This window comes from Triticum urartu, chromosome 3A, assembly GCF_056163025.1.
Source record: "Triticum urartu cultivar PI428250 chromosome 3A, HENAU_Tu73, whole genome shotgun sequence".
Classification (NCBI taxonomy): domain Eukaryota; kingdom Viridiplantae; phylum Streptophyta; class Magnoliopsida; order Poales; family Poaceae; genus Triticum; species Triticum urartu.
The window spans coordinates 630061951-630077122 of NC_141875.1; the positions used below are offsets into that span (position 1 = coordinate 630061951).

Genomic DNA, 15172 nt, shown 5'->3' on the forward strand with positions numbered 1-15172 from the left:
GTTGAACAACATAAACACATGTTAATTAACACAGACAATTCCTGCCTTCATAGCAAAAACAAATTATGTACTTGCTATTTTTCTTATAAACTTGGTTATATTTTAAATGGGTTTAGACAAATTATATAAGCTCTACAAAGATATATTGATGGAGTATTTCTTGGAGTTTATTTCGATGGAACGGTCTACACATTACTCCCTTTGTCCAGGATTAGAGGGCTAACGGGTATCGAGCGGGTGTTCGTTCCTCCAAGGCCGTTGGAGGAAAACCACGAGAGTGTGTTAAAGCCGATTGGGCACAAGAAAATCACGACAATTGCTCGCATTAAACGCTGCCAAAGGGTTGCAGGAAAATCGTTAGTTGGAACATTAGTATCACGCGCCGCGCGCTAGTTTCTTGACTGAGCGCTCAACCAATTAATTGGTAATACTTAGTCGTGATCAATCCGCCATACTTTTAAAACCGGACAATGTGTATGGAAATACCACTCATTATATTCTTAAGATCACACAAAAGATATGCAATGCGTGGTGTTTGTCCAAAGTAATCTTAATCATGCATTTTCCCGCCCTCTCTCCTTTCTCATTTCATGCATTTTCTTCCCCGCCGAGGCAAATAACACATACTCCATATGCAACAAGTAGTAAACTAGACCACCACCTCAACCATGTCACCTTGCAAGTCCTTCACATCTAAATTGTTGATCCTCGCATTAAAAAGGACTATATGATGTTGAAAGTAGAATTGTCTAATGCATTTGACCATGAATTGATGTCCTCCCAATACTTTGAGTCCATAGTTTCTCCAACCCGAAAAATTGTGAAGTTTCCTTTGAAGAATTTAATGATGTGCGTCAAGATATAACATATTCATGGAAAAAATGATGCAAAAATGATCATAGGCATCATATAAAAAAATTGAACCGGTGCAACTCAAGTAGTAAATCATGTGTATATTTCAAACTTCACTATTTTCGTACAAAAGATACATGCAATACTACATGTGTAATTTTAACAAAGATGCATTATGTTTTTTTTATTAAAAACACAAAATCATATTCTTTGACGAGCAAAGATGCATAGCGCAAAAGTTACTAACCGTGTTAGATAGTTCAAAGATTGACGACTTGGTAGGTAACTACGATGATGCATCGAAACCGTACGTCTATGGCGTTTCAACTCCAATCAACGTGCATTCTTTTAGAAAAAAGTATAGTGCCTAGTTTTAAATTAATGAAGCCCTTATAGTAAACCCTACAAAACAAACACCACCCGACGTGCATTATATGTTTTCTCCATCTACTTGCTTGTTCTCTCTATAGAAAGAATGTCGCTTAGAGACAGTCCACCAACTACTGCCCTCCTAAGAACTCCCATCTAGGGTTTCAACCGCCTCTCGCCGGCGCCGCCGCTGGTCCGCCTCGTCTCCTATGGTCCTTGGATCATGAAGGCGCGGTGGATCCCGGCCCTTGCTGGCAGGAGGGCTTCGTTTTCATGTGCTTTTTTCAGTTTTGTTAGGGTTTGTGTCATGCTCAAGAAGACGAGGCGACGACGGCTTCTTGGAGATAGAATAATGTCCTCCCTGCCTAGCCCTTGTCCCGGTGATGTTTCAAGCGTCGTCGGAAGGCATGTGGAGGTTTGTCTCCGATGGATCTTGTGGGAGCTGGTCGGCGTTTGTCTTCAGTGGATTCAACTAGATCCGGTCTTCGCTCGTCTACGTCTGTGTTTCTGCAAGTTGGATTCCTCTGATCTACGCTTCTCTTCATCGGCAACGATTGTTGTTCTGGTGCGCTGGTCCTATGGGGCCTTAACACGATGACTTCCTGACTGTCTACTACAACAATGTTTGCTTGACTCCGACGAGGGAGGGGCGATGACGGCGGTGCGTCTTTGGCTCGCTCCAGTGTTTGTAGTCGTCGCTGAGTGGTCTACGGACCCGGATGTAAATTTTACTTCTAGCGTTCTTTGTAATAATACATTAACAGTTGATGAATAGATCGGAAGTTTTCTCGAAAAAAAAGAAAAAATGTCGCTTGCTCAAGAGAAAACACATTAGAATAATAACAAGAAAACACATATCTTTTTTGCCGAAAAAAAGAAAAAGAAAACACATATCTTTTCAAATAATAACAAGACAACACATTGAGTTTGGAAGGAAAACCTGCATTCTGATCATGGGTTGACGCCCAATATTAGGTGGGCGAAATCAGTCTTAGGTTGACCTTGCGGTACGCGTTGGTGCGCCCAGCATAAAGCCCCGCTCCCACGTAGGCTCGGGTGGGGACGGCCGAGGCGCGAGGGTCGGCACCTACCGAGCCGCAAGACAACTGGAGACAGGCTGTCTCCCACCCCCCTCCGCTCTTCTTCGCTCTGTCTCGACTCTCTCTCCTCCCATCCTCCTCTCCCTCTCTCTCTCCTCCCTCCCCTTCCACCTTCTCCACCTCCCCCATTCCCCACTCCCCCTCGCCCCCGCCCACCTGCACCGCCAGCGCCCCCATTCCGCCTCCGCCCCGCCCGCCGCCGGATCCCGCAGCTTCTCGCCGCCGCCTCCCGCCCGGCCTCCGAATCACCGGATCCCATCGGGGGTCCCGGCCGCCGCAGCTTCCACCGCCGGGGAAGGTCCCCCGCCGCCGCCCGCCCGCCCGCCCCCTGCCGAGGTGATTCCCGCGGACCTTTCGCCCTCGTCTTAATATCGCTGCCAGCTTACTCTGGCGATCTCTGCTTTGCTCGCTGCTTAATGGGCTGGCCTCCAGCCGCTTAGTTGGTGGAAACGAGTAGGATATGCTGCTCGAGTGCTATGCTTGCTGTTTTTGGAGTGTTTGCTGGTTAAATGTTACCGTCTTTTGGTGCTGGAATTGTAAGGTTTTAGTTGCTTGATGCTAGCAATGTTTTACATGCCCCGGTTGTGCTTGTTAATTAGCCGATTAAATCGGATGTTATGCTTGTTACGGCTTAGGGCGTCTCGGTACCACTCCATGTCTTTATGAACTGCGTGTATGCTAGTAACTAATGGAGCTTGTTATTACTGTGGTTTGTGCCCCTGAGGTTTAGGGTGCAATCAAACCAAACCAATTTTGCTAGAGAGCTGGCTTTGTTTTAGCCTGTACCTGTACTTACCAAATTTGGATTGTTGCCTCAATCGATCTAATGTAATTATTCGTCGATTACAGTGTTGTGGAAGCTGGACACAGCTGGAACTTGGAAGCAGGCCGAGTCTATGGTATTTGTGGGTCATTGTGCTATCGATGCGAGCAGAGAGCATGCGTGGCAGCTGTTCTTCGGGTGATGCACCTGAGCAGAGAAGCTGCCGATATAGTCGGTTGGTTTACGATTGGACTGTTTGTGGCCTTTGCTGCTCTGGGCCTCTACTGCATTTTTCAGTCAATCCAGTTCTGGTTTCGGATTCGGAAAGGGACCTTGCTCTCACTCGGTTACTTTAATGGTCCCTGGGTGACTCGCATTGCTCTGATTCTGATCACTATTTGGTGGGGAGTAGGGGAGATTGTGAGATTGAGCTTCTTGAAGGGATGGCTGTTCTCCAGCTTAGTGTGGCAGAAGATCGCATGTGACGCCTACATTCTCTCCAATCTAGGGTTTGCTGAACCAAGCATCTTCTTTGGCTTTGCTTTCCTCCTGCATGGCTCATTACAGAAGAGGGAGCTGGGCACTTTGACCCAGAGATGGAACTTGAAGACCATTGGCTACATGTTGGTTTTCTGTGTTCCGGTGTTCTTCGTTCAGGCCCTTCTTGTGTTTGTTGGGCCTACATTTGTTAAGGATGAGAACAGTGCACATGGAAGGAGAGTGTTTGCTAAATACTTCATTCAGACGTCCATGCCAGTTGGGGACACCAATGTTTGCACCTATCCGTTGTTTGGCACCATTTTTCTGGGACTTATCGATGCCGTCCTGATGAGCTATGTCTCCTATGTTGGATCTCGGGTGTTATCCTTGGTCATCAACAAGGCGCTGCGAAAGAGGGTTTCCTGGCTGATAATGTCGGTGCTTTTCTTCCTTCCTATCAGGGTGCTTCTTCTAGGGTTCTCAGTGATGCCCAGCCCAGGAGATAAAGCATTTGAGGTCATCGTCTTCTTGTCATTCGTAATGATGCTATCCGGCACAACTGTTGGGATACTCTTGCTGGTATTCTGGCCTGTCCGTGATTCATTGGCACTCAAAGATGCAGGCAGCAGGGAGATAGCAGAGATGGTGCCTTATGACGATTACTACTATGAGGGCTCGTCGCTTGTGGCCAACCAGAGCTTCCGAGAAATCGAGCGGAACTCTGACACGTCAACAAAGCGTGGCTCCATATCCTTCCGCACAATGATCAGGGAAGACCAGCTTCCGCCGGATGGCACAGATGAGATCGGCTTCTCCTCTCGCAGCGGCGTCCATATTGGATCATCCTCGCCTGCAGGTTCTTCACCAAGCGCTGCAATGCCCATGCTGCCTCTCAAGGAGGTCCCTAGATACTAAGTAGTGTTCACCTGTGGCTTCTGCCCTTCTACCATGTGCTCCCCCCTTCCATTTTCTCCTCCCCCTTCCTCTTACCTACCTTAATGATAACAGTTTTGTGGCAATCAAAAGGTTTTTGTAAAGTTTTGGAGTAGCATGAATCGTCCGTCTAGATCAGTCGTCTAGTTCCATGTTTATCAATGTAGCAAGTAGCTTAGATCTTGCAAAGGCTAAGCATGAGCTGTGCACCTGGCATTGGCTGGCAAGTTCACTTTTGGTTGGTTTGCTGCCCCCACAATGCTGTCTTAGCTGATAAGCTCCACCATGGCATAGGCTGGAATGGGGCTCATCTTGTCTGTCCGTTCCTTAGTTGCCTCTCTCCATGACAGCTATGCAGGCTAGTAGTGGCAGCATATGTTATATTTTTGAGACCTGGTCTTGAATTGAAGGTGTGTAAAGAAGCTGTTCGATATAAATGTCTTGGAGAAATCCAGAGCCGCATATGCAGAGCCAGAAACACCAAAAAAAAAAAAATGAAGATGGCAGGCAAAAATATCTGGCAGAATTGATTTTTTCCCCTTGCCTCCTAGGATGTTTCACTTTCACCTGGACTGGATGTGTCGCCGCTTGAAATCTACCATAGATGTCTAGGCAGGCTTGCTATGGCTGCTAGCTGCTGCTGCTGCTGCTGACAGCTTGTCTTTTAGGTGGTTTTGTCACTGGCCACTCTGGATTTTATTTTATCCGTGTTGCGCGGCGCGCCTGTCTTTTATCCTTTGACATGGTCTGCAGATGCCCCATTGAAAATTCACCAGTGGGGCGGGCGATCACGGTTTATTATTTGTTATTATTATTCTAGTTCCCCACGGGTGATCCAGATGCTCACTGCTTGTGCTTGGTATCCAAAGTTGCTTGCCGCGCGCAGTCAACTGGGACAATGCGGTCTCTGGTTTTCTTTTCTTTTCTTTTGCTGGCCGCATGCCAGTTTCTGCAAGATCATTCACTGCCCTATGTTCGCCAGTTTCCCCTTCGCCCGGTCGAGAACGTGCCTTCTGTGCTGCCGCCTTGTACCACCAGCAGCAGTCCAGCACGTAGATGCACATAGGATTCCCCTCAAGTTGGGGCGGCCGGCCAGTGTGTGTGGGCACTTGGGCTTACATGCTGCGTGACACTTGCTGTTTAGTACAGCGACGCATGTGACCCGGGGCATGGCATGGGGGGATCGATGTGCCAGCCAGTTATTATCGGTGGGGCTGCCGTGTTCCGGGGTTCTCTATGATGATCATGATGATGATCTCCCGGAGATCATCGCACGGCCGCTTGAACAGGAGCACAAGGGAAGGTTAATAGCGAGCGGTGGTACAGGATCAAAATGGATCTTTTCTTCCTTCCTGTAGTGTCCTTTTTCTGATCCCAAAACTTTCCGGGGCGAAATGATGTACGCAGGGCCTCCCTCCACGCGTCCTGCTGCCGCCCAGCCCGACATTCACTTGCGCCTTCAACTCGCCACAGTCCACGGTGGCCTGCCCGAGCGAGCGTAGATAATCAATCCGGTGCGATGTGGTGGTCGTACTGCTGCGGGTACGGGATGGTGAATGGAAATACTCCTACTAGAGCAAGTGTGTTGGCGATCTGTCTGCTGTGGCCCCCGCTGGATCTTCCTGGTTGGACGAAGGAACGGAGGCATATCTTCTCCTGCATCGGAAGCCTGGACTGGACGGGTATAATAGTGGCGGATCTTCTCTTGACCAGCGGGCGCCAGCTGCTGCCGTGCCTAACTTGCCGGCCCGGCCCGGCCGGGCTGGCGACAGCCGCATCGGGCCGACGGTCTCGTGTACCGCGGCGCGGCGGCAGGGCGAGCGAGGAGGCGTGCGGCCGCTCGCGTGAAGGGAGTTCGCACACGGTACTGTGCCTGGCAAAGCGAGTGTGAGCTGTGGGCTGGCTCGTCGCCGTCGCGCTACGAGATACAGCTAGCGTCCATGTTCGAATGAGATGTGGCTCCTCCGCATTTCGTCGTGCTGTCGAGCCGCGGTCGCAGCCTTGCAAGGTCCGTGCGTTCATTCGAGTCCCCGGAAGACTTCTGTCTGTGTATGCAAATATACTGACGGCCCGCGTGGCTAACTACTCACCCTGTTCCATTTCCATAATAGTTTTTGTCGTGGTTTTAGTTCAAATTGAAGGCCATACTTTTCTATTAGCTTGTGGAGGGCACCATATGTTCATAAATAGTTTCGAATGTCTTACTTAGGGCATTTCCAACGGTAACCCGTAAATTTCCACCCGTATCTATTCCACGGACGGAGGACCAATCCGTGAACACGGATTCGGAAGGCCGCCATCCAACCATAGCAGCGTATATCCGGCCTTCCTCTCATTTTTTTGAAGTCCCACGATCAATCAAATAGCCGCATACATAAAGTGCAGACGCTCAAATAGCCGTATGCATCACTAGTTTAAATTTTAAAAAGTTCAAATATTACATCCCAACTTTGTTGTCCCCTTTAACCGCCCACTGATACTCAATCAGATCTTTCTCCAATTGCTCGTGAGTTGGTCGGTGCCAAATTTGTTGATGCATTTGAATAAATTCTTCAAATGTGGTTCTATTCTGGCCTGAAAGTTGGATAGAATCACCCATGTTCTCAACTTCTAGAGCTGCGGCAGCATCGTCACCCTCATCCTCGACGATCATGTTATGCATGATCACACAACATGTCATCACCTGCCAGAAGGTCTTCAGATCCCATTGTTTAGTAGGTCCACGAACAATTGCAAAATGGGCGTGTAGAACTCCGAATGCCCTCTCGACATCCTTTCTAGGTGCTTGTCTTTGGGTGAAGTGAGCCTTGTTTGGCCAACTGGGTTAGAGATGGTGTTGACAAAGATAGCCCACAGAGAATAGATACCGTCAACCAGATAGTAGCCCATATTGTACTCATGTCCATTGATAGTATAGTGGCAAGGAGGAGCTTTTTCTTCAGTCCGCCTCACAAACAACGGTGATCGCTACAGTACATTGATGTCATTATGAGATCCGGGCATGCCAAAGAAAGTGTGCAAAATCCAAAGATTTTGTGGTGCAACTGCTTCAAGAATTATGATGGGCTTCTTAACATGACCCTGATATTTTCCTTATAGAGCCTTCAAGCAATTCTATCATTTCCAATGCATGCAGTCAAAGAGATCCAAGCAAACCTGGGCACCCTTTTGCTTTTGAGATTGCCAAGAGCCTCTCCGTGTCTGCCGCAGTTGGTTATCTCAGGTACCGAGGTCCGAACACCTCGACCAATTCAGTTGCAAACCTGACCACGGCATCTCCGCATGTGCTCTCAGACATCCGTAGGTACTCACCCGACGAATCGGCGGCCGTGCCATATGCAAGCATCCAGATTGCGGCCGTGCACTTCTTGTAACCGGAGAACCCAATCATTCCCACGATGTCTTTCTCCAGGATGAAGTAGTCATCATAGGATCGTATGCCATGGTATAAACTGTTGGGGAACGTAGCAGAATTTTAAAATTTTCTACGCATCACCAAGATCAATCTATGGAGTCATCTAGCAACGAGGGAGAGAGGAGTGCATCTATATACCCTTGTAGATCGCGCGCGGAAGCGTTCAAGAGAACAGGGTTGATGGAGTCGTACTCGTCGTGATCCAAATCACCGATGACCTAGCGCCGAACGGACTGCACCTCCGCGTTCAACACACGTACGGTTGGGAAGACGTCTCCTTCAACTTGATCCAGCAAGGGGGAAGGAGAGGTTGATGAAGATCCAGCAGCACGACGACGTGGTGGTGGAAGCAACGGTGATCTCGGCAGGGCTTCGCCAAGCTCAGGGAGTGAGAGGAGTGTCACGGGAGGGAGAGGGAGGCGCCAGGGGCTAGGGTGCGGCTGCCCTCCCTCCCCCACTATATATAGGACCCCTAGCGGGGGCGCCGGCCCTAGGAGATTGAATCTCCAAGGGGGGGCGGCCAAGGGGGGTGGAGTGCCCCCCAAGCCAAGTGGGGCGCCCCCACCCCTAGGGTTTCCAACCCTAGGCGCAGGGGAGGCCCATGGGGGGGCGCACCAGCCCACTAGGGGCTGGTTCCCCTCCCACTTCAGCCCATGGGGCCCTCCGGGATAGGTGGCCCCACCCGGTGGACCCCTGGGACCCTTCCGATGGTCCCGGTACAATACCGATTACCTCCGAAACCTTTCCGATGGCCGAAACTTGACTTCCTATATATAAATCTTCACCTCCGGACCATTCCGAAACTCCTCGTGACGTCCAGGATCTCATTCGGGACTCCGAACAACTTTCGAGTTACCGTATGCTAATATCTCAACAACCCTATCGTCACCGAACCTTAAGTGTGTAGACCCTACGGGTTCGGGAGACACGCAGACATGACCGAGACGACTCTCCGGCCAATAACCAACAGCGGGATCTGGATACCCATATTGTCTCCCACATGCTCCTCGATGATCTCATCGAATGAACCATGATGTCGAGGATTCAATCAATCCCGTATACAATTCCCTTTGTCAATCGGTACATTACTTGCCCGAGACTCGATCGTTGGTATCCCAATACCTCGTTCAATCTCGTTACTGGCAAGCCACTTTACTCGTACCGTAATGCATGATATCGTGATCAACCACTTGGTAACATTGAGCTCATTATGATGATGCATTACCGAGTGGGCCCAGAGATACCTCTCCGTCATACGGAGCGACAAATCCTAGTCTCGATTCGTGCCAACCCAACAGACACTTTCGGAGATACCTGTAGTGTACCTTTATAGTCACCCAGTTACGTTGTGACGTTTGGCACACCCAAAGCACTCCTACGATATCCGGGAGTTGCACAATCTCATGGTCTAAGGAAATGATACTTGACATTCGGAAAAGCTATAGCAAACGAACTACACGATCTTTAAGCTATGCTTAGGAATGGGTCTTGTCCATCACATCATTCTCCTAATGATGTGATCCCGTTATCAATGACATCCAATGTCCATAGTCAGGAAACCATGACTATCTTTTGATCAACGAGCTATTCAACTAGAGGCTCACTAGGGACGTGTTGTGGTCTGTGTATTCACACATGTATTATGATTTCCGGATAACACAATTATAGCATGAACAATAGACAATTATCATGAACAAATAAATATAATAATAACCATTTTATTATTGCCTCTAGGGCATATTTCCAACAGTCTCCCACTTGCACTAGAGTCAATAGCCTAGTTACATTGTGATGAATCGAACACCCATGCAGTTCTGGTGTTGATCATGTTTTTCTCTAGGGAGAGGTTTAGTCAACGGATCTGCCACATTCAGGTCCGTATGTACTTTACAAATATCTATGTCTCCATTTTGAACACTTTCACGAATGGAGTTGAAACGACGCTTGATATGCCTGGTCTTCCTGTGAAACCTGGGCTCCTTGGCAAGGGCAATAGCTCCAGTGTTGTCACAGAAGAGAGTCATCGGGCCCGACGCATTGGGTATGACTCCTAGGTCGGTAATGAACTCCTTCACCCAGATTGCCTCTTGTGCTGCCTCCGAGGCTGCCATGTACTCCGCTTCACATGTAGATCCCGCCACAACGCTTTGCTTGCAACTGCACCAGCTTACTGCCCCACCATTCAAAATATACACGTATCCGGTTTGTGACTTAGAGTCATCCAGATCTGTGTCGAAGCTAGCATCGACGTAACCCTTTACGACGAGCTCTTCGTCACCTCCATAAACGAGAAACATATCCTTAGTCCTCTTCAGGTACTTCAGGATATTCTTGACCGCTGTCCGGTGTTCCATGCCGGGATTACTTTGATACCTTCCTACCAAACTTACGGCAAGGTTTACATCAGTTCTGGTACACAACATAGCATACATGATAGACCCTATGGTCGAGGCATAGGGGACGACACTCATCTTTTCTCTATCTTCTGCCGTGGTCGGGCATTGAGCCGTGCTCAATCTCGTACCTTGCAATACAGGCAAGAACCCCTTCTTTGACTGATCCATTTTGAACTTCTTCAATATCTTGTCAAGGTACGTACTCTGTGAAAGACCAATGAGGCGTCTCGATCTATCTCTATAGATCTTGATGCCTAATATATAAGCAGCTTCTCCAAGATCCTTCATTAAAAAACACTTGTTCAAGTAGGCCTTTATGATTTCCAAGAATTCTATATCATTTCCCATCAACAGTATGTCATCCACATACAATATGAGAAATGCTACAGAGCTCCCACTCACTTTCTTGTAAATGCAGGCTTCTCCATAAGTCTGCGTAAACCCAAACGCTTTGATCATCTCATCAAAACGAATGTTCCAACTCCGAGATGCTTGCACCAGCCCATAGATCGAGCGTTGGAGCTTGCACACCTTGTCAGCATTCTTAGGATCGACAAAACCTTCCGGCTGCATCATATACAATTCTTCCTTAAGGAAACCATTAAGGAATGCCGTTTTGACGTCCATTTGCCACATCTCATAATCATAGAATGCGGCAATTGCTAACATGATTCGGACGGACTTCAGCTTCGCTACGGGTGAGAAAGTCTCGTCGTAGTCAACCCCTTGAACTTGTCGATAACCCTTAGCGACAAGCCGAGCTTTATAGATGGTTACATTACCATCCGCGTCTGTCTTCTTCTTAAAGATCCATTTATTTTCTATGGCTCGCCGATCATCGGGTAAGTCAGTCAAAGTCCATACTTCGTTTTCATACATGGATCCTATCTCGGATTTCATGGCTTCCAGCCATTTGTCGGAATCCGGGTCCGCCATCGCTTCTTCATAGTTCGAAGGTTCACCGTTGTCTAACAACATGATTTCCAAGACAGGGTTGCCGTACCACTCTGGTGCGGAACGTGTCCTTGTGGACCTACGAAGTTTAGTAGCAACTTGATCTGAAGTTTCATGATCATCATCATTAACTTCCTCTCTAGTCGGTGCAGGCACTTCAGGAACAATTTCCTGAGCTGCGCCACTCTCCGGTTCAAGAGGTAATACTTCATCAAGTTCTACTTTCCTCCCACTTATTTCTTTCGAGAGAAACTCTTTCTCTAGAAAGGACCCATTCTTGGCAACAAAGATCTTGCCTTCGGATCTGAGGTAGAAGGTATACCCAATAGTTTCTTTAGGGTATCCTATGAAGACGCATTTTTCCGACTTGGGTTCGAGCTTTTCAGGTTGAAGTTTCTTGACATAAGCATCGCATCCCCAAACTTTTAGAAACGACAACTTAGGTTTCTTCCCAAACCATAATTCATACGGTGTTGTCTCAACGGATTTCGACGGAGCCCTATTTAAAGTGAATGCGGCAGTCTCTAAAGCATAGCCCCAAAATGACAACGGTAAATCGGTAAGGGACATCATAAATTGCACCATATCCAATAGAGTGCGATTACGACGTTCGGACACACCATTACGCTGAGGTGTTCCAGGCGGCGTGAGTTGTGAAACTATTCCACATTTCCTTAAGTGTGTGCCAAATTCGTGACTCAAGTATTCTCCCCCACGATCTGATCGCAAGAACTTGATTTTTCTGCCACGTTGATTTTCAACCTCACTCTGAAATTCCTTGAACTTTTCAAAGGTCTTAGACTTATGTTTCATTAAGTAGACATACCCATATCTACTCAAGTCATCAGTGAGGGTGAGAACATAACGATAGCCACCGCGAGCCTCAACGCTCATTGGACCACACACATCAGTATGTATGATTTCCAATAAGTTGGTTGCTCGCTCCATTGTTTCTGAGAACGGAGTCTTGGTCATTTTACCCATGAGGCATGGTTCGCACGTGTCAAATGATTCGTAATCAAGAGACTCCAAAAGTCCATCGACATGGAGCTTCTTCATGCGTTTGACACCTATGTGACCAAGGCGGCAGTGCCACAAGTATGTGGGGCTATCATTATCAACCTTACATCTTTTGGTATTCACACTATGAATATGTGTAACATTACGCTCGAGATTCCTTAAGAATAAACCATTCACCAGCGAAGCATGACCATAAAACATATCTCTCATATAAATAGAACAACCATTATTCTCGGATTTAAATGAGTAGCCATCTCGAATTAAACGAGATCCTGATACAATGTTCATGCTCAAAGCTGGCACTAAATAACAATTATTGAGGTTTAAAACTAATCCCGTAGGTAAATGTAGAGGCAGCGTGCCGACGGCGATCACATCGACCTTGGAACCATTCCCGACGTGCATCGTCACCTCGTCCTTCGCCAGTCTCCGCTTATTTCGCAGCTCCTGCTTTGAGTTACAAATGTGAGCAACCGCACCGGTATCAAATACCCAGGAGCTACTACGAGTACTGGTAAGGTACACATCAATTACATGTATATCACATATACCTTTAGTGTTGCCGGCCTTCTTGTCTGCTAAGTATTTCGGGCAGTTCCGCTTCCAGTGACCATTTCCCTTGCAATAAAAACACTCAGTCTCGGGCTTGGGTCCATTCTTTGGCTTCTTCCCGGCAGCTTGCTTACCGGGCGCGGCAACTCCCTTGCCGTCCTTCTTGAAGTTCTTTTTACCCTTGCCTTTCTTGAACTTAGTGGTTTTATTCACCATAAACACTTGATGTTCCTTTTTGATTTCCACCTCCGCTGATTTCAGCATTGAATATACCTCAGGAATGGTCTTTTCCATCTCCTGCATATTGAAGTTCATCACAAAGCTCTTGTAACTCGGTGGAAGCGACTGAAGGATTCTGTCAATGACCGCATCATCCGGGAGATTGACTCCCAGCTGAGTCAAGCGGTTATGCAACCCAGACATTTTGAGTATGTGCTCACTGACAGAACTATTTTCCTCCATCTTACAACTGAAGAACTTGTCGGAGACTTCATATCTCTTGACCCAGGCATGAGCTTGGAAAACCATTTTCAGCTCTTCAAACATCTCATATGCTCCGTGTCGCTCAAAACGCTTTTGGAGCCCCGGTTCTAAGCTGTAAAGTATGCCACACTGAACAAGGGAGTAATCATCAGCAGGTGACTGCCAAGCGTTCATAACGTCTTGGTTCTCTGGGATGGGTGCGTCACCTAGCGGTGCTTCTAGGACATAATCTTTCTTGGCAGCTATGAGGATGATCCTCAGGTTCGGGACCCAGTCCGTATAGTTGCTGCCATCATCTTTCAGCTTGGTTTTCTCTAGGAACGCGTTGAAGTTGAGGGCAACATTAGCGTGGGCCATTTGATCTACAAGACATAGTGTAAAGAATTTAGACTAAGTTCATGATAATTAAGTTCATCTAATCAAATTATTCAATGAACTCCCACTCAGATAGACATCCCTCTAGTCATCTTAAGTGAAACCTTATCCGAGTCAACTAGGCCGTGTCCGATCATCACGTGAAACGGACTAGTCAACATCGGTGAACATCTTCATGTTGATCGTATCTTCTATACGACTCATGCTCGACCTTTCGGTCTTCCGTGTTCCGAGGCCATGTCTGTACATGCTAGGCTCATCAAGTCAACCTAAGTGTATTGCCTGTGTAAATCTGGCTTACACCCGTTGTATTCGAACGTTATAATCTATCACACCCGATCATCACGTGGTGCTCCAAAACAACGAACCTTCACAACGATGCACAATTATGGGGAACACTTTCTTGAAATTATTACGAAGGATCATCTTATTTAAGCTACCGTCATTCTAAGCAAATAAGATGCAAAACATGATAAACATCACATGCAATCAAATAGTGACATGATATGGCCAATATCATTTGCTCCTTTTGATCTCCATCTTCGGGGCTTCATGATCATCGTTGTCACCGGCATGACACCATGATCTCCATCATCGTGTCTTCTTGAAGTTGTCTCGTCATCTATTACTTCTACTACTACGGCTAATGCTTTAGCAATAAAGTAAAGTAATTACATGACGTTTATGTTGACACGCAGGTCATAAATAAATTAAGACAACTCCTATGGCTCCTGCCAGTTGTCATACTCATCGACATGCAAGTCGTGATTCCTATTACAAGAACATGATCAATCTCATACGTCACATATATCATTCATCACATCATTTTGGCCATATCACATCACACGGCACATGCTGCAAAAACAAGTTAGACGTCCTCTAATTGTTGTTGCAAGTTTTTACGTGGCTGCTATAGGTTTCTAGCAAGAACATTTCTTACCTACGCCAAAACCACAAGGTGATATGCCAATTTCTATTTACCTTTCATAAGGACCCTTTTCATCGAATCCGATCTGACTAAAGTGGGAGAGACAGATACCCGCCAGCCACCTTATGCAACTAGTGCATGTCAATCGGTGGAACCAGTCTCACGTAAGCGTACGTGTAAGGTCGGTCCGGGCCGCTTCATCCCACGATGCCGCTGAATCAAGATAAGACTAGTAACGACAAGCAAATTGACAATATCTACGCCCACAACTGCTTTGTGTTCTACTCGTGCATAGAAACTACGCATAGACCTAGCTCATGATGCCACTGTTGGGGAACGTAGCAGAATTTTAAAATTTTCTACGCATCACCAAGATCAATCTATGGAGTCATCTAGCAACGTGGGAGAGAGGAGTGCATCTACATACCGTTGTAGATCGCGCGCGAAAGCGTTCAAGAGAACCGGGTTGATGGAGTCGTACTCATCGTGATCCAAATCACCGATGACCTAGCGCCGAACGGACGGCACCTCCGCGTTCAACACACGTACGGT

At 47.4% G+C, this 15172-nt stretch overlaps 1 protein-coding gene across 1 annotated transcript; it reads left to right on the forward strand.

The window, feature by feature from the left end:
* Positions 1 to 2423: 2423 nt before the first annotated feature.
* On the forward strand, positions 2424 to 4601 carry LOC125545571 (uncharacterized). Its single transcript, XM_048709571.2, has 2 exons — positions 2424 to 2657; positions 3171 to 4601. Exon 2 carries the CDS (start codon positions 3286 to 3288, stop codon positions 4477 to 4479), a length of 1194 nt encoding a protein of 397 aa, XP_048565528.1. The 5' UTR covers positions 2424 to 2657; positions 3171 to 3285; the 3' UTR covers positions 4480 to 4601.
* Positions 4602 to 15172: the final 10571 nt, after the last annotated feature.